Below are 26,335 nucleotides of genomic sequence, written 5' to 3'. Positions count from 1 at the left end.
AGCTCATACCGCACTTTAGCTGACAGGACATCCCCGCGAAACCTTAGGTCTTGATCTCTGTTGATCTGTAGTGGATACGGAACAGTAGCCGGTCAGATATTTACCAAAGAAAAATCGCCAAATAGCCCTATGTTTTCAGCAATTATTTTATTTAGACGTCTAGTTTCGGCATCTCATTAATGCCATCTTCGGGCCCCTATGCACTCCATGTATAGACAGTCAGATACGTCGACGGATTCATAAGCGGAGCGATCAGTATCTGGATTCCGCGAATTTTTTTATGGAGTGTGTACTTCGAAGCACATACCACAAAAAAAAATCACTAAGGCCAGGTATTAATGGTTCCGGTTGCGCATATCTGATCGTCTATACATACAGTGCACAGGGGTCTGAAGATGACATTACTGAGATGCCGGAACTGATTGTCTAAATAAATTAACTTCTGAAAGCATACGGCTGTCTGGCGATTTTTCTTTGGTAAAAACCTTTCGTCTTGAGTGCAGAAGAGATGGGTAAAGGAAAGATTTGATACATCTGTACCCTTACAAGCTTACATTGAAAAACAAAAGATATTTGAAAACAAATTCACATTTTCACTACGAGGCCGATGACGTTGCGGCAGATGTTGGTACTCCTGCCTACCTGCGGGGCCGGCAGCGGCGAGCAGCGCCAGCGGCAGCAGCAGCAGTCGGGGCGAGGCGCCGTCCATGTCGGGCAGTGAGGGCCCGGCCGTCCTCAGGGCCTGGCGGCTCTCCAGCTAACGGGCCGCGGGGCGCACACGCCGTCTGCAACACAAGCGGAGCCACGACTGACTCAAGCGGAACTCGTGCGTCCGACAGACGCCGCGCCCAATGTTCATTCCACTGACACGGACGCGGCCGCGCTCGCAGACTTGTCCCTTTGTACAGTAGCGGTCAAAGAGATCTCTTTCGGCGACAGCTGAATTTAATGCAACAGCGGATAGCCCTCCTTCCTGTTCGTACTTGTGATAAACGCAAACACACATTACTTCCGGCATTGCTACGAGAAATTCTCTCAAGTACAGGGTGTCCATAAAAGAAAGTCCCAGTTATAAAAAATGTTCAAATGTGTGTGAAATCTTATGGGACTTAACTGCTAAGGTCATCAGTCCTAAGCTTACACAGTATTTAACCTAAATTATCCTAACAAGGGAACCTCCCCATCGCACCCCCCTCAGATTTAGTTATAAGTTGGCACAGTGGATAGGCCTTGAAAAACTGAACACAGATCAATCGAGAAAACAGGAAGAAGTTGTGTGGAACTATGAAAAAATAAGCAAAATATACAAACTGAGTAGTCCATGCGCAAGATAGGCAACATCAAGGGTAGTGTAAGCTCAGGAGCGCCGTGGTCCCGTGGTTAGCGTGAGCAGCTGCGGAACGAGGTCCTTGGTTCAAGTTTTCCCTCGAGTGAAAAGTTTAATTTTTTATTTTCAGTTTATGTGTCAAACTCTTATGTTTTCATCACTTTTTTGGGAGTGATTATCACATCCACAAGGAAACCTAAATCGGGCAAGGTAGAACAATCTTTTTACCCATTCGCCAAGTGTACAAGTTAGGTGGGCCGACAACATATTCCTGTCATGTGACGCACATGCCGTCACCAGTGTCGTATAGAATATATCAGACATGTTTTCCTGTGGATGAATCGGTTGACCTATGATCTTGCAATCAAATGTTTTAGGTTCCCATTGGAGATGCACATCCTTTCGTCTACTAATCGCACGGTTTTGCGGTGCGGTCGCAAAACACAGACACTAAACTTGTTACAGTGAAGAGAGACGTCAATGAACGAACGGACATATCATAACTTTGCGAAAATAAGGAAAGTAAACTTATCGCTCGAGAGAAGACTTGAACTAAGGACCTCTCCTTCTGCAGCTACTCACGCTAACCACGGGACCACGGCGCTCCTATGCTCACATTTTCCTTGATGTTGCCTATCTTGCGTATGGACTACTCAGTTTGTATATTTTGCTTATTTTTTCGTAGTTCCACACAACTTCTTCCTGTTTTCTCGATTGATCTGTGTTCAGTTTTTCAAGGCCTATCCAATGTGCCAACTTATAACTAAATCTGAGGGGGGTGCGATGGGGAGGTTCCCTTGTAACCTTGTAAGGACAAACACACACACCCATGCCCGAGGAAGGACTCGGACCTCCGCCGGGACCCAGTTATAAATTTTATAGAAGCAACTGTAAGCGTTGTGGAGTATTGGTTCAAGGGCACAATGAAACAGTAACTCAACAGTTTTAGATAAGCACTACCGCGAGTACTGCTTTGCTGTTTTCCCGCTTGCAGCACCACATACGCTACATACATTGCCGCCGGCCGCTGTGGACGAGCGGCTCTAGGCGTTTCAGTCCGGAACCACGCAACTGTTACGGTCGCAGACTCGAATCCTGCCTCGGGCATGGATGTGTGTGATGTCCTTAGCTTCGTTAGGTTTAAGTAATTCTAAGTCTAAGGGACTGGTGGCCTCAGATGTTAAGTCCCATAGTGCTCAGAGCCATTTGAACCATTTTTACGTACATTGCCTATCGAAAGCGCGGACCCATAATGATATACAGGGTGCATCTTTCCACCGTGTACAAACTCTAGGGATTGATCGATGAGAGGACACGGTAGAAAAAAGGTCTAATGAACTCCTGTCCGGAAATGCATGGTTTCCATGCTAGAGACCATTTACTCAATCATGCTTTGTTACAGAGACTGTGATCTAATACGAGCTGTACCATGCAGTCACAGTTAGTGTTGACAATGGTTTCCATGTGCCTGAACTCATGCTTGTACGCGCCGTAGCATGTTCTGTCTCACACGTTCGCATCGGGCAGGCTGCATCCGTAGAGTGTGAAGGGCAGCATGAATACGCTGCTCCAGTGTCTCCACATCTGTAATGGGCTCTGTATACACGATACTTTTGACAGACATCGCACAGGTTGAGATCCGGCGAACGAGCAGGCCATTCAGCTAGACTCCATCGTCCAATCTATCTTCCAGGGAAGACATGATTGAGATGCTTCCGAACGTTAACAACGAAGTGGGCTGGACTACCATCATGTAGCAACCACGAATCATCAATGACACTTCTTCCAGCAGGGGAGGCAAAGTCATTCGTAAGAAACGTCGATAGTTCCGGCCTGTTATGCGACGTGGAAGGAAGACTGCTCTCAATACACAGTCGCCAATTTTCCCGGCGCACACATTCCGGCTGCACCGATGCTGATGATTCGCTGTCACCATACTATTGGGGTTCTGCATACTGCCCACAGATGACTATTATGAAGCCGGCCGCGGTGGCCGAGCGGTTCTAGGCGCTTCAGTCCGGAACCGCGCGACTGCTACGGTCGCAGGTTCGAATCCTGCCTCGGGCAAGGATGTGACGTCCTTAGGTTACTCAGGTTTCAATAGTTCTAAACTCTAGGGGACTGATGACCCCAGATGTTAAGTCCCATAGTGCTCAGAGCCATTTGAACCATTTGAACTGTTATGAAAATTGAAAATACCAGTCAGCGTTAAGGTGGCCTCATCTGTGAATAGGATGGATGACACAAATCCCGGAATCGTCCTTGCCTGGTGAAGAAACCAGTGGCAAAATTGCTCCCGGTGTGGAAAGTCTGTCGTTAGTAAGCCCTGGACACGCTATAAGTGATAAGGGTAGTAACAGTTGTCATGGAGAATCTCCCGCATGAGCGTCTGGCTTACCCTGTACTGGCAGGTAACTGCCTGGTACTGATACGGCGTCGCTTTCCACAGTGTTGATCACATTTTGCTCCAGGTCTGGTGTCCGAACATTTCGGGGACGTCCTTCCTGATTTCCTGCTTCCTGAAACGACCCTGCCTCTGACAAACGGCGAAACACTGTTACAAACATTGAATGGTGTGGTTGTTGTCGGCGGGGATAAGTATCGTGATACAACCTTGCTGCCCTCCACCCGTTGCCATATGACTTTCCGTACGTAAACACCATGTCGGCAAGCTCTCGATTCAAATACGAAACCATTGCGCACAACGCTGTATCACATCCACTACAAGATGAGTCACCACGAGAAGTGAATCGGACATAACATTACCAGTTACTATGGCAAGAGGTGTGACATATGAAGAACAGTATCATACTCTAGGAGAAAGCCATGTATACTGTAACTGTGGCTGCATGGCACAGCGCGTATTAGACCGCAGTCTTTGTAACAAAGCATGACTGAATAAATGGTCCGTGGGGTGGAAACCATGCATTTCCGGACGTAAGGTCATTAGTCCTTTCTTGTTCCGTATCCTCTCATCGATCAGTGCCTAGATTTTGTACACAGTGGAAAAAATCACGCACTACTTCGAAACCGTGGCTCGATGTCCAACACACGACACATGTGGCGCAAGATGTGGATACTGTACAGGGTTATTACAAATGATTGAAGCGATTTCACAGCTCTGCAATAACTTTAGTATTTGAGATATTTTCACAATGCTTTGCACACACATACAAAAACTCAAAAAGTTTTTTTGGGCATTCACAAATGTTCGATATGTGCCCCTTTAGTGATTCGGCAAACATCAAGCCGATAATCAAGTTCCTCCCACACTCGGCGCAGCATGTCCCCATTAATGAGTTCGAAAACATTGTTGATGCGAGCTCGCAGTTCTGGCACGTTTCTTGGTAGAGGAGGTTTAAACACTGAATCTTTCACATCACTATGCGTGAAACTTGCCCGCACGCGTTCAACCGTTTCTTCGCTCACTGCAGGCCGACCTGTTGATTTACCCTTACAGAGGCATCCAGAAGCTTTAAACTGCGCATACCATCGCCGAATGGAGTTAGCAGTTGGTGGATCTTTGTTGAACTTCGTCCTGAAATGTCGTTGTACTGTTATGACTGACTGATGTGAGTGCATTTCAAGCACGACATACGCTTTCTCGGCTCCTGTCGCCATTTTGTCTCACTGTGCTCTCGAGCGCTCTGGCGGCAGAAACCTGAAGTGCGGCTTCAGCCGAACAAAACTTTATGAGTTTTTCTACGTATCTGTACCGTGTCGTGACCATATGTCAATGAATGGAGCTACAGTGAATTTATGAAACCGCTTCAATCATTTGTAATAGCCCTGTATATAACACTGGTCGTCAAACTTTTTTGATCAAAAGCCAATATTGACGCTCTGCGCCTGTTCCTTGGACCGTATATGTACCGATCTCGTTATTATTTGGTAACATACATAACTTAGTATCTTATGAGCTCGCAACAGACTAGCTACAGTAAGGTCGCGATCAGGTGGCCACCAGCTCCTTAGTAGTGCTTGTTAAAAGTCGGCACCATGCGAAACACTTCGTATCGACTGTTCTTTGTTTCGTATTGCTGCCACCCTCAACAACCCCAAAGTTGTGACACTGACGAAATGTTGTGCTCTCTGTGTGCGTGAACGATTTACTGATTAATGACAGTAATTGTACTACGTGTAAATGCCTTGTGCAATTTGAGACACGATCGCAAACGTTTACTAAATGTTTTGAATGTAATTTTCCTCTTACCAATTGCAATGTATTAAATCAGTCTTAATTCAGTTTCATTTACGTAGCTACAAACGTGAACCACATTGATGATGACCGTCTCAGTTATGAGTATTCACGAATGCATGTTACTTCGATGTCAAAATTTAGACCGTAGCATCTGTATGGTACGTCCGCGCACGCCCGAGAGTTGCCAGTGCTGGAGGAGAAAACAAAACATTCACTCTCTCTCCCACACCCTTTACTTTCTCAGGAGCTATGCTACTTACCCCTCTACCCTGAGGTAAGCAGCCAACTTTATTCAGCTCACTGCCGAATGAACCAACATTATGAAATCTACACTTTTAAGATGTTCTTAGCTATAGTTGACGTTTTGGATTCGGCTGTTGTTGGATGCTCGTTATTATAAAATACGACTGAAAACCGCACGAATACTTAGTTCGGACCGCATGCGGCTTGAGGGCCGTAGTTGACGACCACTGGGCTACAGCAGTCACTTGAGCAACTACAAAAGAAGAACCTTTACTAAGTTAAAATTAATTACAAATGAAAGTAGTAACTTTACTTCCTTTACTCACCAGTCACGTCGCCCGGGTTCCCGGGTTCGATTCCCGGCGGGGTCAGGGGTTTTCTCTGCCTCGTGATGACTGGGTGTTGTGTGATGTCCTTAGGTTAGTTAGGTTTAAGTAGTTCTAAGTTCTAGGTGACTGATGACCATAGATGTTATGTCCCATAGTGCTCAGAGCCAATCACCAGTCACATCTTTTTCATGCACTATTCCTCTTGTTGCATAAGCCGCCGGCATCAGTTCCTTTTTCCCATAACCCTGGTACACCATCGCTACGTCAGTCAGAAATGTCGGAAGAGTATCAAGAGAGTCAATTTTTCCAAGTAACCTCAAATTTTGAAATAGATTGTAACGTGTCAGGCAAATCCAACACCTTCCATGAAAACCCTGACATGATAGCAAACCCGGCAGTATGTCACATAGCTCCGAATAAATCCTGACATTAAATTAACCAAAGTAATACGATCAACGAGTGAGCAAATGGAATACCACAGACTAACACAAGAACGCCTAAATGCATGTCATACCTTCCCACCGTGAAACAGACGCAGTTCTGAGAGAAGAAACGAGAACAGAAACCGAGAGCAGAGTCGTGTAGGCTAGAAGGCCCTACGATAAGGAACGGACACCCACGTCACCAGCCGACCGCCAGGACCACCCCCCAGCCCATGTTAAAAGATAGAGCCCTCCAGAAGAACAGTATAGATCTTACGATAACACTAAAAGGACCACACCAGCTGAAAGTTTTAGCGTGAGACTATACGCGTCTCTGTTACGTTGCAAACGTTAAAAACATTGCCCCACCACGAAAAGTATAACGTTTCTCATTGGATAGACAGAATTTTTGTAGGCGGAGCTTAAGGTTAACATTGAGACCCTGCTTAGTCAGTTGAAAACACAGCCAGATACCTTTTTTTTAAACCAACTTCGGTAAATTGTAGTAAGGAGGAGTTAGAGAGAGTTGCTTCCGAGACAGTGAGTGGTGTGGAGCTGCTCCGCCCGCCGCCCCCTGACGCTGCCTAACCAACGACAAGGTAGTGAACGCATGCGATGCCGCATGAGAGCACATAAGCCTTCACTCAGAACTGCAGAAGTTTCATCTGTTACACCCCCTTTTTATGTAATAATAGTGTCGATCGTCAATTAAACTTCGTGGTATTCACATTTGCTACAGGAAGTTAAAATCTGAAATGCGATGATTTTTCTGTTATATAATTATTGAGAAGCCACATCAGCCACTGTAATTTACGAGAAGTTAAATAAGCAATTAAAGATAATTGAGGGTCACTGTAGACCAGTTTGATAGTTTTCTCTTATATGAAACTTAACTTAAATCTAGATTATAGATGTGATATGGCATAGGTCATCCTTCGATCCATTGTAGAACTTGGAAACCCATTCAGGGAATATTCGTTCACATTTTTGTTGAACGCAGTTGGTTTTTATCATCTGGTATTAAAATATTTCCTTTTATCAATAGTGCAATTTATAAACAATGTTCTGTGAGTAGAATAAAATTTCCAATGGTAAACTTAACTGCTTTTTTGACGTTATTTTACCAGCTAACTAAAAATAGGAAAGCCTTGAACCCCTTCCACTAAATTTAGTTAGTATTAAGATTCTTTTACAGGGAGTGCAGTGGAGCTGACGCTGAAATCATTAAGTATTTGATTATATCATCGCTAGTCTCACTGAACTCTTCTGAACTCTACATGTCATGTGTGGTCTAGCGTCTCCTTACCAGCAACAGGTCCCAGGTTCAAACTAGTCAATTCCCTAAAAAAAACACGCTCAGAGCGTCATTGCGCGAAAGTGGTAGGGAGACACGACTTATAGCAAACAGACACCACGTAGAATGTTAGAAGATGTTGGAAGAGGTAGGTCGTCCCTATCTCCTGTACACCCCTCTCTTTTAATCGACGATTTCACAGATTTCCGCAAGCATTCAATGTTGTGTCTATTGACAGATGGATCGTACTAAGACAAAAATTCAGCAGAACGATTCACAAATTTTGTGATCCCCCCACTGGGGGCCGAACCGCACAATACTCCTGGTTTCGGTGTGGGGCGTCGGTGAGGTGGGTGGACTGCTGTGGCCTATTGTGGCGTTGTGAACCACTGAAGGCTACAGCGGGACGAAGGCTCTCCTTCGTTTCTAGATCCCCAGTTTAATACACAACACACACCACACCAGGTGGACGAGTGCTTCAGCACTACCAACAGAGAGGTCTAGTTGAGCAACAAGATTTTTGATTGTGACCCCTCGATCATCTCGAATGAGAGTGTCCGCACGTTCCAACGTCGCAGGAGTTACAGTAGTGTGAGGCCGATCGTCAAGCGGGAGATCAGATAGGTTTGCGCGACCTTGTTGCGATGATGATAGACCTGTCACCCAACGATCCACCGTGCTTTTGTTCCCTGCAGGTCTCCGTAGACATTCCGCAAGCGCCTACGAATATCCTCGTTGCTCTGATTTTCCGCCATAAGAAACACAATGACAGCTCTCTGTTTGGTACGCACCTCCGTAACAGACGCCGTTTTGTAGTCTACGTGTAGCGTCGCTACCAATCGGAACGTCACGAGACTACAGGGGCTGAAGCGGGAATTCTCCACAACGTCCCACAACAAACTCCGCATTTTTTCAACCGAAATTGGTCTATCAAAAAAGTGTGTTGCATTTCTGATTGAATGCCCCTAGTAGATTTGCTACCCAGTTTCATTGACAAATGATATTTTTCATCTCTCATGTTTTATCGTCATTGTTGATTAATAGTGACGCAGTGGTCCTGTTCAGGTGCTGTCAGCTGGATTCCAACCACACCTTTTCCAGAGCCGGCTCTGATATGTCACGAAACCCACATTACTGTCTTCCAGTGATGATCGGCGAGATCTTAATAAACTGAGTGTAGAATCCCAAGCTTTACTTAAATTGGAACCTCTGTCATCGTTTATTGGGTTTTCCGACATCTTCATTTCGATAGATTTCTTAATTCAGCGTTTGCAGAAGCTTGGCTGTTGCATCACGATACTGCCTTCGTTCTGTTTCAGTGCTCGGCGACAGTTGATTCGGTTTATTCATCTCAATCGAGCATGGCGCTGTTGTTCCTTGCACGTACCCTTCACTATTCAAATAGATTGCTCGGATCGCGCCTCACATGGACTGCATCCCGGAGAATTACAACTCCTATGAGTAGCGTTCTGAAGGCAGGCGTTGCTGTCAAAATCAACAACGCGTGAGACAGAACGGTCATCAGAGGCACACCCTAGTAAAGCAACCTAGCAAATCATCTGTCGCCTTGCAGAGCTTCGACTATAATCGTCAAATGAAATACAACGAGAGAAATGTCACTGTGCAAACGCCAAAATTCTGGGACAGCTTCTTTAACCAGTCTGTCGAAATTAAGATGTTGGTATACCTAATAAAACAGAATGGAGGTTTCAGTTCAAGCAAGGTTTTGGATTCGGCACTCACTTTGGCGCCGGGAGTCGAACTCGGCTGTAAAGAGCTACGCAATACCAACACTACTTCCCAGACTGATGGTCCAAGCAGCGAATACATTAATCTGCCAGGAAAGTTTCATAACAATACAGCTCGCAGCACCTGTGGAAGACGAGTGGGTCGGCTGTCGAAAGTCCGTGCAGAAAAAACGAATCAACAACTCGACTGAAGACTTGAAAGCACATCCTTTAATTTTTTTCATTTCTAAAGTATTAGGGTAAATCGGTTTTTGGTGTATCATTAGACGCAGTACTTACGACCGGATTATCGTCAGTAGTGGGTGAAAGCGATATAGCCTGTGGATGTTCTCTAGTAGCGTGGGAAATTATTTGTTTCAGACTTTGGGAGAGAGACGTCGTAGTTCCTTTGTCCATCTTATGTGGATTGAGCTCGCCTGAAAGGGAAAAAATCTTGATGCTGGAGGGAATTCTGGTAGCCAGCAGCAAGCAACCACTTTCAGCTTGTTTACTAATTAATATAACTGTACCTAGAGAGATGTAAATTGTGCTTCCTGAAAATACAGGTGCCTTCAACAATTGTTGATAAACGTTAGATTAACAATGTGTTACGAGTCAACTTGGGAATGACAAGAAAAACATGGCGGAGGCCCCAGAAAAGGCTCACTCGCAACACACTCGCCGCTCGAACTAACGACCTACGTGAGAGTAGTCGCGTTACTGGTCAGCTTCCGGATCTGTACAAATGTAGATATGTTTTTAGTACAGAAGTCTTAATTATCTTGTGCTATTTTATGAACTGTGTCTTATAGTTGTGCATCGCTGGCGGTGTGGAGATGGTCATTTTGAATCATTATTGTGTAAAGCAAGATGTAGGCTACACAATGACGGTTTTAAGCATTTTGTATATCCGTAGTTTCAGGACAGCCCTGCTGTCCATAGTTAACATCAATACCTTATCGGATAGTATCAGTTCCAATCTCAGGCTATTCGAAGATGATACACTTATCTAGACGGTCACCTTTACTTAAGATTTTACAAACACCGTCTCGATGGCGCTACTGAGATTTGACCCTACAAATGTTTTAACATTTTGTGGTTTTTTATTGGTAAATCAATGCCAACTCAGGAGTTCTCCGAGAACTTTACTTACTGTGAGTGTTGGATGCTTTTTTAATTTTATTTTCATATTAAATCTATGCCTCGAATCGTTTCGTTCAAATTTTGGTAGTTAATGACCTCCAAAAAGACTGTTCAAATTTGACTTGCAGCATTTTGTGATGGTCGTGCTTCCTCTATCGATTAATTACGTGAAGGTCGACTAAACTCGATTGTTTCAAAAACGTAATGTTGTGCACAACATGACTGAAAAGGACTGACGTGTGACTAACCGCTAGTTAGAGGCCTCCTTAGGCGTATTGATAATTGCAGTATATTCTGTTTTGTGTCAACGTTTAGCTGTCTTTTGTCGATTGGTGTAAGGAAATGCTCAAAAAATTACACCAAGGAAATGCAAAATCTGTGTACCACACGTCGTAACGGAAGGTGAAACTTGAATATATCCTGCTGTGTCCTCCATAGACACGAAACACTGCCACACACACCACAGCGCCGAGACGGCCGCGGTGGTCTACCGGTTCTAGGCGCTCAGTCCGGAACCGCGCGACTGCTACGGTCGCAGGTTCGAATCCTGCCTCGGGCATGGATGTGTGTGATGTCCTTAGGTTAGTTAGGTTTAAGTAGTTCTAAGTTCTAGGGGACTGATGACCACAGATGTTAAGTCCTATAGTGCTCTGAGCCATTTGAACCATTTTTGAACCAGAGCGCCGACCTGCACGCAGCTGACAGAACTGAGTTAAGGCTACGTCCATAGAACGGACAACACTGCAAGATCTATTTTTTGCTTCCCCAACACGTTAATCAAATACACTGAAGATCCAAAGAAACTGGTACATATGCCTAATATCCTGTAGGGACCCTACGAGCAAGCAAAAAATTGAAATGAGCGTACGGCATTGTGGGCCGGGAGTCCTCCATTCGAGGAAGTTCGGCCTCCGAGGGCAAGTACTTAATTCATTCGACGCCACATTGGGCGACTTGCGCGTCGGAGATGGGGATGAAATGATGATGAGGACAACGTAACACCCAGTCCCAGAACGGAGAAAAATCTCCTGCCCCACCCGGGAATCGAACCCTGGCCCATTGGCGTGGCATTCCGCCACTCTGACCACTCAGCTAACGGGGGCGGACACGAACACGTAAAAGTGCCGCAACACGACGTGGCATGTACTCGACTAAGGTCTGATGAAGTGCTGGAGGAAACTGACACAATGAACCCTGTAGGGCTGTCCAAAATCCGTAAGACTACGAGGGGATGGAGTCACTCTGTACCAATTCTGGACGTGCGGGATGTCGCATTGTCCTGCTGGAATTACCGAAGTCCGTCGGAATGCACAATGGACATGAATGGATGCAAGTGATCAGACATGATGCTTACGTACGTGTCACCTGTCAGAGTCGCATCTAGACGTATCAGGGATCCCATATCATTCCAACTGCACACGCCCCACACCGTTACAGAGCCTCTACCATCTTGAACAGTCCCCTGCTGACATGCAGTGTCCATAGATTCATGAAGTTGTCTCCATACCCGTAAACGTCCATCCGCTCGAAACAATCTGAAGCGTGACTCGTCCAACCAGGCAACATCTTTCCAGTCATCAACAGTCCAACGTCGGTGTTGACGGGCCCAGGAGAGGCGTAAAGCTTTGTGTCGAGGAGCAGTCACCATGGATACACGAGTAGGCCTTCGGCTCCGAAAGCCATATCAATGATGTTTCGTTGAATGGTTCGTACGCTGACACTTGTAGATGGCTCGGCAATTTGCGGAAAGGCTGCACTTCTGTCATGTTCAACGATTCTCTTCAGTCGTCGTTGGTCTCGTTCTTGCAGGATCTTTTTCCTGCCACAGTGACGTTGGAGACTTGATGTTTGTACTTCATCGCTACCTCTGAGATGCTGTGTCCCATACCTCGAGCGCCGACTATACCACGTTCAAACTTACTTACATCTTGATAACCTGCCACTGCAGTAACCGATGTAACAACTGCGCCGACCGTAGTGCCGTTCTCTGCTTGTTTACGTATCTCTGTATTTGAATAGGCAAGCCTATACCTATTTCTTTGGCACTTGAGCGTAGATCGCAAGCGGACATAAATCGACGAACGGCTCCACTCAATATCTGCATCAGCATCAATGGAACTTCAAGACAGCATCCAGACCGTGTCTAAAACCTACGCCGTCTCTCCGTTTAAATGTTATTTTTTTCTAAACTATGTTGTTACAAACTGTTTTCAAAAATCGTAGTGAAATAAATTCTGTCTATTTTTGTTTGACCACAAGAATGTAGTTAGCAATGAATGTAAATATTTGCCAGCTAAGCTCAGTTATATTGCATTTAAAACATTACGTGTTGCAATTTTTATACACTATGTGATCAAAAGTATCCGAACACCCCCAAAAACATACGTTTTTCACATCAGGTCCATTGTGCTGCCACCTTCTGCCGGGTATTCCATATCAGCGACCTCAGTAGTCATTAGACATCGTGAGAGAGCAGAATGGGGTGCTCCACGGAACTCACGGACTTCGAATGTGATCAGGTGATCCGGTGTCATACGTCTTACGCGAGACTTCCACACCCCTAAACACCCCTAGGTCCACTGTTTCCGATGTGATAGTGAAACAGAAACGTGAAGGGACACGTACAGCAAAAAAGGATACAGCCCGACTTCGTCTGTTGACTGACAGAGACCGCCGACAGTTGAAGAGGGTCGTAATGTGTGATAGGCAGATATCTAACCAGACCACCACACAGAAATTCCAAACTGCATCAGGATCCACTGCAAGCACTATGATAGGCGGGAGGTGAGAAAACTTGGATTTCATGATCGAGCGGATGCTCATAAGCCACACATCATGACGGTAAATGCCAAACGGCGCCTCGCTTGGTGTAAGCAGCGTAAAAATTGGACGATTGAGCAGTAGAAATACCTCGTGTGGAGTGACGAATCACGGTACACAACGTGGCGATCCGATGGCAGGGTGTGGATATGGTGAATCCCCAGTGAGCGTCATCTGCCAGCGTGTGTAGTGCAAACATTATAATTCGGGGGCGATGGTGTTATGGTGTGGTCGTGTTTTTCATGCAGGGGACTTGCACCCTTTGTTGTTTTGCGTGGCACTATCACAGCACAGGCCTACATTGATGTTTTAAGCATCTTCTTGCTTCCCTCTGTTGAAGACCAATTCAGGGATGGCGATTGTATCTTTCAACACGATCGAGCACCAGTTCATAATGCGAGACCTGTGGCGGAGTGGACACACGACAGTAACATCCCTGTAATGGACTGGACTGCACGGAGTCCTGACCTAAATCCTGTAAAATGCTTTGGTATGTTTTGGAACGCTGACTTCGTGCCAGACGCCACCGACCGACATCGATACCTGTCCTCAGTGCAGCACTCCGGGAAGAATGGGTTGCCATTCCTCAAGAAAACTTCCACCACCTGATTGACCGCATGACTGCGAGAGTGGAGGCTGTCATCAAGGCTAAGGATGGGCCGACACCATATTGAATTCCAGAATTACCGATGGAGGGCGCCACGAACTTTTCAAACAGGTGTCCGGATACATTTGATCACATAGTGTATAAGATAGGGAGAGGCGCAAAACGTCGCATTGGCCACCGTAGAACTTATTTAGCGTCTGTAGTAATATCGATTGAAAGAGAAATACTTTACTGTTATATTAGTTAATGCTTTCATTGACTTTATACAGCAAAACCCTTTACTCTTCACAGAAATATCATAAGCGCCTACGTTAGTCTATGCCAAGTCGCAAGTTGGGCTTTAAGTCAAAATTCAGTAAGAAAATATTTAGATATTGTACTGCTTAGCTTCTCTGCTGTTCTGAAAATGAAACGATTTAAATCGTTGCAGGTCGTTCGCCTTTTGCACGGTTAGTTTAAATTCATATTTGCCGCGTAATGGTGGCGGCTGCAGCTCGTCGGCGATGACGCTAGAACAGCTAAAAATGCTAAATTGTGAAAAATTTTAGTCGATTTCATATGGAAGGGTATTTACAGTACTTAAATAATTCCAACAAGTGGTCTATAATCATATATTGAAATATTTATGAGATTTACACACACACACACACACACACACACACACACACACACACACACACAAACACACACTTGATTACTCAAACAGATGCAGTTAAACCATTAACATCGAATGTAAACAGAAGAGAGCGAAATCTGTAATGGCGCTCTTGTAATAACAAAGAATTAACATGACCACAGATATTATACAGGGTGTATATAAAGTCCGGGAACACTTTCAATTATTTGTTGCACAAGAACCAAACATTGTAGAGATATCATACATATATCACTTTCAAGAGAAACCCTGAAAGTTTTTCTTCATGTATACCGCCACAGCTAATCGCAAACATGGCGAGTTCAGGCGCGAGAGCACTTCGCCTAGAGCACTGTCACTGGATATTCCTACTTGGACATGTTGCAGAAACGGCTGATGCCTCAACTGCAATCGGACTCTCCGTTCGTCTTTCAGCAGGATGGGGCTCCATCCCATTTTCATCGCGAAGTTCGTGGGTACCTGAACACGGAGCCGCCACATCGATGGATCGGCCGTGCTACAGAAGGGGACAGCTGTTTCATGACATGGCCTCCCCGACACCACATCTCACTCCGTGTGACTTTTCTGTGGACCCGTATTAAATATGTGGTGTGCGTACCGCTTCTACCACGTGATGTAGCAGAGCTCCGGGAGAGAATACGGGAAGCGACAGCCACAGTCGACGATGCCATGCTGGGACGGGTATGGCAAGAATTCAAAAAATGGCTCTAAGCACTACGGGACTTAACATCTGAGGTCATCAGTCCCCTAGACTTGGAACTACTTAAACCTAACTAACCTAAGGGCATCACACACAATCATGCTCGAGGCAGGATTCGAACCTGCGACCGTAGCAGCAGCGCGGTTCCGGACTGAAGCGCCTAGAACCACGCGACCGCAGCGGCCGGCTGGCAAGAATTATATTACCGTTGATGTCTGCCGGGTCACTCATGGTTCGCATATCGAATGTTTGTAAAAGAAACTTTCAGAGTTTCTTCTCAAAATGTAATATGTATGAAATCTGTATAATGTTTATGTAACTCTAAGTACATCATTTTAAACATATAGTTATTCTTTGATGATTATATTAATTACAAAAATAATTTTTGATAAATAAAATACATATTACATTTTCAACACAAAATGATTCTAAGGGTTTTGTGAATGTCTGTTAGAAAAGGGTTTACGTAATTGTTCATTATTCTCCGCATGTTATAAACCGCCGCAAAGAAGAGCCAACAAGCATTCCATGAGTGGTGATAGTTATGGTTTACTGGATTTAGGACTAGGTCATGGCTAAAAGTAGATCAGTGCACGTGAACTTTAAACTATTGCCACGCACCACCTTCATAATAAAGTTAAGTAGAGCAACATTTCTATGAATAAATTATTGTAAATTGTTGATAATCTGTCTTGCAATATACCGTACTTTTATTTAGTTGTTGTCCTATACGGCCCTGTACGAGTACAGTTGCTATGTAGAAGCAAGTCACCTCGTAACAGCAACATCTAAGGGGTATTACTATCGGTATTAGTATGACGCATTAAATCGTACACTTTACCCATCGCTAGTTCTCTGAAACTTTCCTGCGGCACGCCTTTCGTCCAGCAAGGGTATTGTCTTGCTGTTTTACATGCTACGATGACCAAGGACTACCGGTCACGAGCAAGAATGAGAGTAGACAGTCGATGTCCGGGTTTCGTGCGGAAGGGTCACGCGTGGATGCGTCGCATTAAAATTATTTGAATAGTTTGTTAAAGTGACAATTTAGGAGTTTGGAAGTATTACGTCGATTGTTAGGGTAACAGCGACCAATGATACCGCTTATTTGCGGAAGGTGCGCGTAATTATTATGAAGTCCATGGATGAAACAGCATCGGTATTGTTGTTCAGTAACTTCTGGTGGCTAAACATAATACTACTTGAACAGTTATAAAATATTTCTTTAAAGTCAGTACCGCCATTAGACTGTTTCGTATTTGTAGTGTTACATTTACACGATCATGATTTCGGCTTTAAAGTGAAATTGTCAAGTGTTTTAATGTTATACAGTGCCTAAGATGGCATACTGTCGTATTTAAAATACACTATTAGACACATTGTCTAAGGGTCAAAATTTCTGGTAAAAGCCTACGGCTTTGTTTTATCACTGAATATACCATCTTGACTGAATGACAGTTGGCCAACACAGTGATCGAACAAAGCAGTAGGCTTTTGGCCAACTGTCATTCAGTCAAGATGGTATACTCAGTGATAAAACAAAGCAGTAGGCTTTTACCAGAAATATTGACCCTTAGACAATGTGTCTAATAGTGTATTTTAAATACGACAGTATGCCATCTTAGTCACTGTATAACATTAAAACACTTGTTAATGGCACTTTAAAGCCGAAATCATGATCGTGTAAACGTAACACTGCAAATAAAAAACAATCTATTGGCGGTACTGACTTTAAGGAAATATATTATGACTGTGGCCCCCCATTATGAAAAAATTATTTTAAAAAAGTTATAAAATAGGTTACGGTGGACAGTTACAACCTAAAAGAATAATTCTGGAAAACAGTACAGCAAAGGCAAACTTCAGTGTGTAGGTGGAATACATTCAACCGTCAAGACGATTATGGCTGGGTCCAGGCATTGTGAGGAAGTGTGTAGAATAATCTGTTTTGACTGGCAGCGGTTACGATTCTGCACGCTATAGAGGAACAGTCACGGAGCTCAACTGCACACATTATGTAAAAAATTCACATTCTTAGGAACTGTGTTACTTGCAAAAAGTCAAAAAGCGAAGTAAAATTATTTGTGCCATTACCCTTTCAAAGCAATGTTTTCGCACTTCAGTTTGAGGAAACGTGTCCTCTCTGTTAACCATCCTATTATACCCATGTATGATCGCCGAACAATTAACCTATAAAAAGGACTGAAGTAGTTTCAAAAATACTTACGGTGGTAAGGGGTTCTCTTTGTGCCACTTATTTATGCTTTTCACTATGCGTATTTGGTGATTATAGCATATTCCTATGAGCCATAAACTTCGCAGCTGGCAACCGTCTGGGTGTTCCACGAAATCATCAAAGGTGGTTCCTTCACGAAGCACTTCCAAGGAAACGATTTCTTTGGTTGCACTAACATTCCGTGACTACTGGTTTATAGGATCGAAAACCATCTAATGCTGAATTGGACACAGCAATTCGTTTGCCATAATTTGTCGAGAAAATAAAGAAAAACAACCGACTATATCACATTACTCTCGATCATGGCAGTGCCAAATGTCACGCAGGACACCAAGCGAGTGATTATTCGATGGAGAAAAGCATCGAAATGGTGTCTCATTGCTTGTGTTCAACTGATTTATTGCATTACGACTTCTTTTCCCCTCCCTCATCCACCTTATTTTCGTCGCCCCAAGAAGTCGTTGAATCGGTAAACGACCTTATTTTTGAAGTAACGATATCAGAATGGGAAAAATGTTTCCATAACAGGTCTGAATGCATGTGGAAGTGTATAAATTAAGACGAATAGCCGGCCGAAGTGGCCGCGCGGTTCTGGGCGCTGCAGTTTGGAACAGCGAGACCGCTACGGTCGCAGGTTCGAATCCTGCCTCGGGCATGGATGTGTGTGATGTCCTTAGGTTAGTTAGGTTTAAGTAGTTCTAAGTTCTAGGGGACTAATGACCTCAGAAGTTGAGTCCCATAGTGCTCAGAGCCATTTGAACCATTTTTTGAGACGAATATCTTGAGAAATAGTAACAGGAGTATTTTTTTACATTACAACTTGAAACGGGTCCCTTGTATAAGGAAATTCATAAATTTTCTGTAATATCCAGTAAGTTATAAATAAAATAGGCTACATGCCTCTTACAAAGGCTGTGAGTAGCTTTTAATGTAGAGAAATGCAATGTTTTACACTCCACAAACCGGAGTATCCCTTGACAACAGGATTAATGAGTCACAGCCAGAATCAGTTATGTGATACAAATATTTGGGAGGTTTGAAAGTTAATAGTGTGTAGAGATATGAAGCGGAATGGTCACATACGTTCAGTTGTAGGTAAAGCAAGTGGCACGCAGCAATACACCAGCAGAATACTGGGAAACTACACTTTGTCTAAAAAAATAAATAAAAAGGGGATTGCACACAAATAATTTGTAGGGTCCAAATCTGCCAGTGCTTACACGTATGGGACTACTGTCAGATCGGACCGACAGGAGACATTGCATGTTCCTAAGGAGCGGTGAATCCCATGGTCACCTCGTTTGACTGGGGAGAGAGCGTAATTTTTCAAAATAAGAGGAGCATCACGAAGTCGAATCGCACTATTGAACAGACGATTTATTATGTTTTTAAAACTAACTACAGACGTCAGAAACTATGCAGCACATGCTAACTAACCCTCTGAGTGTAACAGACGTGCCCTCTACATTCCATGCTGAACGCAACTCTTGTCGCTGTACTGTTGCTGTTACCTCTACTGAGAAATAGTGTTCCATTCACTATGACATGCTTTTCATCTGATGTTAAGAAAGATTTTCAGTGAAAAAATTTGATTTTTGCTTATCTTGCAGTCTGCTATCTTCGTTCGCTAAGGTACTGTATTCCTTTTTGATATTCATAATACTTGGAGCACACAGCTCGTGGTCTAGTGGCTAGCATTGCTGCCTCCGTATTACGTGGTCCTGGGCTCGATTCCCGGGCGGGATGGGGATTATCTCTGCCTGAGGACTGGGTGTCTTGTGCTCATCATTTCATGATTGTCATCATATTTGTGACAGTGGCTAGATTGGCCTGTGTAAAAATATTGGACTGTATAAAAACTGGGACTTCGTCCAGGCGCTGATGGCCACGCAGTTGAGAGCCCACAAACCAAACATCATCATCATCATAGTTAGAGTGCTGCTTAAAACTAAATTAAGCATTGGTTCAAAAATGGTTCAAATGACTCTGAGCACTATGGGACTCAACTGCTGAGGTCATTAGTCCCCTAGAACTTAGAACTAGTTAAACCTAACTAACCTAAGGACATCACAAACATCCATGCCCGAGGCAGGATTCGAACCTGCGACCGTAGCGGTCTTGCGGTTCCAGACTGCAGCGCCTTTAACCGCACGGCCACTTCGGCCGGCAATTAAGCATTGCAAATACTTTAAACAGTTTGCACTGATCGAAACGAACTGCGTGTACTTTGCTTATGGCTGAGTATAGCACATACATGCTAGTTAACGAAATGTAGATAAGATATCGAAATTTTATTTAAAACTGAGAGCAGAACGCTATCTCATTTCTTTCTCGAGTTATTGGTTTTTATGTCCAGCGGACGGTCGCAGACAATGCACCCATTTCCTTCCCTGCACATGAGGAGTCATGTGGCCATAACAACAGTCATATTTCATAAACGATTCAAGATATCGTTTTTTAAATGATAGCACGCAAAGGGGCACATATGTTTTATAAGAATTTTTAAACGCCCAACCGAAGTGTGAAAGTAGTTCGTCCGCAGCAGTGAGAGAGTCGGTGGAATTGGTTTACGTCAATAGTGCTTAACGAAAAACCCAGGGCCCACGTTTAAACACGTCCTCAGCACCTGGGGAGCGATGGAGCATGACGAGTTAACTCGTCCACAACATTCAAAAGGTTAAAGAGCCAAGAATACTGTTTTAAGTCCCAAATTTGACATGTTTTAAACGAATGAACTTTGCCTTAGGGGAAAGGTAGCAGTTATGGACTTGTGCCTGAAATGGGAAAAGTTTCCTTCATTGTGATTAGTACACAAGTGTCAGGCATGTCGTACACGTGTTTAATATTTTTATGTAGGCAAAGGAGAAAGGTTTAATCAACTGAAAGCTCAGTTTAATGGGTCTTGTATGCGCGTCAGAAACAAACTTACGCTATGTATTGTGAACTGAGCTACCACTACGCTTTTTGATTTATTAATTGCTTAATTACACACGAAACAATAAAATACAAGGAAGAATTCCTTAGGGTATTTTCGTTCAGTCGTTAAGACTACGAAAAAATGCATATTTTTCTCACCAGACACGTTTCGTTTTATTGAGGTAAGGCGATTTCGGCTTGGTTTCTCGCCTACGTCAGGTAATGTCGTCTGCTAGCGCGTCTTTGGTGTCTTTCTTCATTAGATGCTGATATGTGTAGTCTAATGCTTCGCTGCTCTGTAGAACTATGCATTTCTTCGTTTTACACAGCACTCTTTTCCATACACCACTGTTTACTGGTTATTTTTATGCTTGTAAGTACAGTTAGAAGTGTTCTGCGTAAAACTTAAGAAATGCATAGTTCTACAGAACAGCAAAAAATTAGACTACAAGTATCAGTGTCTAACGAAGAAAGACACCAAAGACGTGTTAGCGGGCGGGTTTGCCTGATGTAGACAAGAAACCAAGCCAAAATCATCACCATTTATGATGCTTTACCTCAATAAAGTGAAACCTGTCTGGGGAGATAAAAACATATTGTTTTTGTAGTTGTAACGACGGAACGGAAACAGCCGGAGGAATTGTAAAGCAACTACGGACGATATGGCCACACAAATGAAAAATGAAACATAAACAAGAAGTAGGCCTACACAAGATTTTGCAGATGTAGAAACACGATCAGATAGGAGTAATGTATTTAATGGAAATCAAATAATGGTAATAAAATGAATTTATTCATACAAATGTTAAGGTAGAGATAGCATTTTCAGACTAGTTTCTACGGGGAGAGAAAACAAATATTGCTAATAAAATTCGACAGTTCGTAACCAAATTGTCGAAATATAAAAATTAGTTACGCTGTTACGAATTTATTTAAGGGTATAAATCAAAGTAACCTAATCTCGGAAGGAGATGTTACTAAATTTCGTGAGTACATAACTGTTGCCCGGAAATTTATTCAGCGATTACATTTATATCTGAAATTTTGGAGTGTGACGTATGAAATACTGAATTGCTTAACCATTTAGCAGGCGTGTCTTTGTAAAAAGTGCGCCAACCGCAAATAACTTTGTCTTGTATCGTTCCATTGTATCGAGCAGATGGACATGTACGGGTATGGCGACAACCTCACGAATCCATGGACCTGCATGACAGCAGGGGACTTTTCAAGCTGATGGAGGATCTGTAACCGTGTGGGGCGTGTGGGGTGGAGTGATATGGGACCCCTGAGACGACTCTGACAGGTGGCATGTGCGTAAGCATCCTGTCAGATCATCTGCATCCATTCATGTCCATTGTACATTTCGACGGACTTGTACAATTCCAACAGGACAATGCGACACCCCACACGTCCAGAACTGCTACAGAGTGGCTTCATGAACACTCTTCTGAGTTTAAACACTTCCGCTGGCCACAAAACATCAGAAAATGAACATTATTGAGCGTATCTGGGATAACTCGCAACCTGCTATTCAGAAGAGATCTCAACCCCCTCGTACTCTTACGAATTTATGGACAGCTCTGCAGGATTCGTGGTGTCAATTCCTTCCAGCACTGCCGAGAATTCTTCAGGGTTGTATGGCCGTGGTCCATGAAACTCTCCTATCCCTGACGTTTCGTCCAAGGCTAAGTTGGACCTCTTCGGAGGTGCCCCTGGTTGTTGGTTGGTTGTTTTGGGGGAAGAGACCAAACAGCGAGGTCATCGGTCTCATCGGATTAGGGAAGGATGGGGAAGGAAGTCGGCCGTGCCCTTTGAAAGGAACCATCCCAGCATTGGCCTGGAGCGATTTAGGGAAATCACGGAAAACCTAAATCAGGATGGCCGGACGCGGGATTGAACCGTCGTCCTCCCGAATACGAGTCCAGTGTGCTACCACTGCGCCACCTCGCTCGGTCCCCTGGTTGTGCTGAGTCTTTCCGACTGTTGGCAAGATTCAGCACAACCAGGAGCACCTCAGACGACGTTCAACGTAGCCTTGGACGAAACGTCTGGGATAGAAGAGGTCCATGGACCACGGCCATACAACCCGGAAGAATTCTAGGTAGCTGGAACATCCGGTCGTGAAAGTTTTCATTGTATGATTAGACGACCTTCCAGCACTGTTTCAGACATCAGTCGAGTCCATGCCACGTCGTGATGCGGCACTTCTGCGTGCTCCCGGGGCCTCTACACGATATTAAGCAACTGTACCAGTGTAAAACAAACAGCGTTTTTGTCATCGTAGTCTACAAAATACGAAAAGCTGACCGACATCGAGCTCGAGTGCCTACTCAACGAGGAAACAGCTTTCTACATCGTACCAGACAACGAAAATGATGACGACTCGGAGGAAGAAGAGAAATTTATCACATAAAGTGACCAGGATTCTGGTTCTGAACAAGAACTCGATTCATATGGCCGTGAACAGCCACTCTCCACAGGTGGTATTTTTATTTGGAGGGATAAACATGAAAAAGGAATGAAATATGCGCTACTGTGACAACAAAAACAAAAAGCAGAAATGTTTTAAAAATATTTCTTAGGTCTAAAAGTGTTGTCAAAGAGGTCACAAGTGAAACAGAGGATTAATGACTATACTTATCATGGAACTGATTGACGAAATAGTGACATGCGAACTCATATATAATCTACGAAAGGAAGTGTACAATATTGTAGAGAAAGGGATATTAAAGAAACTACAAGGTGTGAAATAATAGCGGTGTTTTGACTGCTGTATCTCTTCGGGTATGAAAGATGCCCTGAAAGCTAACCGCATTAATGTCATTAAACTGTAGTCAGCAAATGGCACAGATACGGAGCTTACGGAAGCTGTTACGAGCTACAGAAGATTTCTGATCTTTTTACGTTCTTTTGTATCCGTTTTGGAGACAAGAGCACGCGAATAGATAGAACAGTAACTGATGAGCTTGATGCAAGAATGCGAATATTTGACGACTTTGGGGTGAACTGCAAGAATACTTCAAGCCTACGCAAATTTGTGACAGTACAAGAAATTTTGCAAGCTCTCTTTGGTCGCTGTTCCTCTGTCCGGTATATCCCGAACAAACCAGTGAAGTGCGGCATAAAGATTTTTGATTTAGCAGATGCTAAGATTCTTCACAAGTAGTATTGAAGTGTATTTTAGGAAACTACATGCAGGATTATACAGCGCTTCCATCTGAGAAAGGTAGAGCTGTCCATTTCTCTTTGGTTTCCAGAATGATGACTTTAGTTTCGTATGTATCGAAAAAAAAAAGCAATTCTAGCACTTTAAACTACGCACGATTTTGGAACTGTTGAAAAAGCTACATGTAAGCCAGAGATAATTTTGGATTACAGGGTAACAAAAGGAGGTATTGAAAGAGTCGGTCAAGTGGGAGGTGTGCGTTCTGTGCTCTGACCAGATTTCAAAGAGAAAAAGGGGGACACTTGTGTTTATACTCAACTTCATTATTTTACTTACGCTTACCGTACCTTTCTTGTCAGTTATCGTGATATTATGAAATCGATAATAGGCCTGTGACGATGCAGAAGCCGAAAAACCTATGGCAACAATGTATCTTAGTTTTGCGAAGTAGAAAGGAAAATGTAGGGCCGGCCGCTGTGGCTGAGCTGTTCTAGGCGCATCAGTCCGGAACCGCGCTGCTGCTACGGTCGTAGGTTCGAATACTGCCTCGGGCATGGATGTGTGTGATGTCCTTAGGTTAGCTAGGTTTAAGTAGTTCTAAGTTCTAGGGGACTGATGACCTCAGATGTTAAGTCCCATAGCCATAGCCATTTGAACCATTTGAAAATGTAGGTACATTACACATGAACAAAATTCTTTCCTTCAGAAATAATAAAGATTTACGTATACTTTTTTGTTATAATAGTCTGGAAATCTTTTTCAGTGTTTAGTCACTTAGTATTTTAGACAAGTGCAAATCGTTAATCCTAAAACCTATGTAATATTACAAATCAGTAATCACATACAAGTTGTATATTTCATCCTAAGATTTACCTTTGCTATAAGAGTATTTATCAGAAGGATGAATCGATTCTGTAATCATAAATTTCTGTGCAAGGCAGACCGAAATTAGTTTTCACAACAATAGCTGTCACTGCATCAAAACTAGAATGACCTTTTTCATCATGCCAGTACGTGTTAATTATACTGATAACCCTTCTGTCTACAGTGTCGTACTCGCAGACATAGCGCAAAATTAACCATTTTCTCTACAGTTTACAAAGAAATATCACAAATTTCAATTTTTTTAAATATTGCAACCCATCTTCTAGAGGCACTTTCTTCGTTACGCAGTCTTTGATACGCTGTTCCATTATGTTCTTAACATGTTCAGACTCATCGAATGATGAATTCTTATTGAAAGCAGACACTGGAACACCATATTGAGAGAAAAACGTAAGAGAACCCTGAGCATGAGTTCAGTGAGGCAGATTGGCGCAATGAATCTAATTATATCCCTAATGTCTGAATATTGACCCGACAGTTATCAAAAATACTCGCAGAATTATTTTAAGGCGTTGTTTCTAACAGTATACGTTTCAAAATATTTGTAAATTGCAAAACCATTTGTTGCTGACTGGACATTATTGTGCAAAACGTGAGAACCACAGCCAACACCAATAAGTGATTTATTTAATTTTGCTATAAGTTTCTGGTGAATATTATGTGTTCCGTTACGGTTGACTCCCCCAAAAATCGGTATTTATATTGTTTGCAGAAAAAAAAATTGCTGTATAAATTGAAACTGTGTATCAGTTGTTTCGTTTGGAAATCACTAATATCCAAAATTTCGACTTTTATGCTGAAACCAGGAATGCAGTATCTTACCAGTAATGGAATCATTTTTATTTTTATTCCCTTGTGATTTAATACAACATTCATTAAAGTAAAATATTTTGCATTTTTTAATTCGGTGCCTGTTGTTGTAAGAGGAAGGGGGGCGAACAGATTAACAACAACTGCTTCACTTTTAGTTATAGCACAACAATATTTAGGTCTGTCGTACAGTTTACGAATCGAGAAGTAGTACAGCCATTTGACTGAATGCTATGACTTGAAAGACGGCACAATACGCAAACGTACGTTCTTCAGAGCCAGTTATAATTCGGGCTTTCCTGGAGTGTTTATCTTAAGACACGAATTCATCGCCGTGTTACTTCTATACGCCGATGACGTCTCCTTGTGCTTCTTGCTTTGGAGGTGATCGTTTACAGCGACCTATTGGAAACACCAGCCTGCATACCATACACTGAACTTTACCGGTTACATCAGATTCTTTAAGAAACGAAATTCTTCCTTTAACCAACCTCCAGTGAGGCATTTTCACCAGACCCCATAATTTAATTTAATATTCATATTCACTGACTACTACCAATAGCAAGTCGTAACTTTATCCTCACAGCTGGTCATCCCACAGCTTTCACTTCTAAATTAGAACTGTTGTCTGTTGTTCCAACAATCGTTAGACTCGAAGTTTTGTCACTGAGTGAATGAAATCTGCCAAATATGTGCCGCCCTTTCATCTGACTACAGACTCTTAGGGTAAGCGTGCATGCATGCCAAACACACACTGCATCGCTCACATTCTTCACAAAATTGACTTCCATATGGCTGTAGTCCCGTTAGCTGGAATGGTTCAAGTGATGCTCCTTTGTACCTCGTTTGGTTTT

The 26,335-nt window shown here is 43.3% G+C and overlaps 1 protein-coding gene across 1 annotated transcript in view; it reads right to left on the bottom strand.

Moving 5' to 3' along the window:
* Window positions 1-26,335, bottom strand: part of LOC126416630 (phospholipase A1 member A-like) — a 104,277-nt gene that overhangs the window by 56,624 nt on the left and 21,318 nt on the right. The window contains exon 2 of the mRNA XM_050084392.1: window positions 643-785. Coding sequence (XP_049940349.1) covers window positions 643-709 — 67 coding nt within the window. The 5' untranslated portion in view covers window positions 710-785. The remainder of the gene's footprint in view (window positions 1-642; window positions 786-26,335) is intronic.

This window comes from Schistocerca serialis, chromosome 8 (genome assembly GCF_023864345.2).
Source record: "Schistocerca serialis cubense isolate TAMUIC-IGC-003099 chromosome 8, iqSchSeri2.2, whole genome shotgun sequence".
Taxonomy (NCBI): Eukaryota; Metazoa; Arthropoda; class Insecta; order Orthoptera; family Acrididae; genus Schistocerca; species Schistocerca serialis.
The sequence above is the reverse complement of the archived record's forward strand: the minus strand, read 5'-3'. Positions and strand labels throughout refer to the sequence as shown.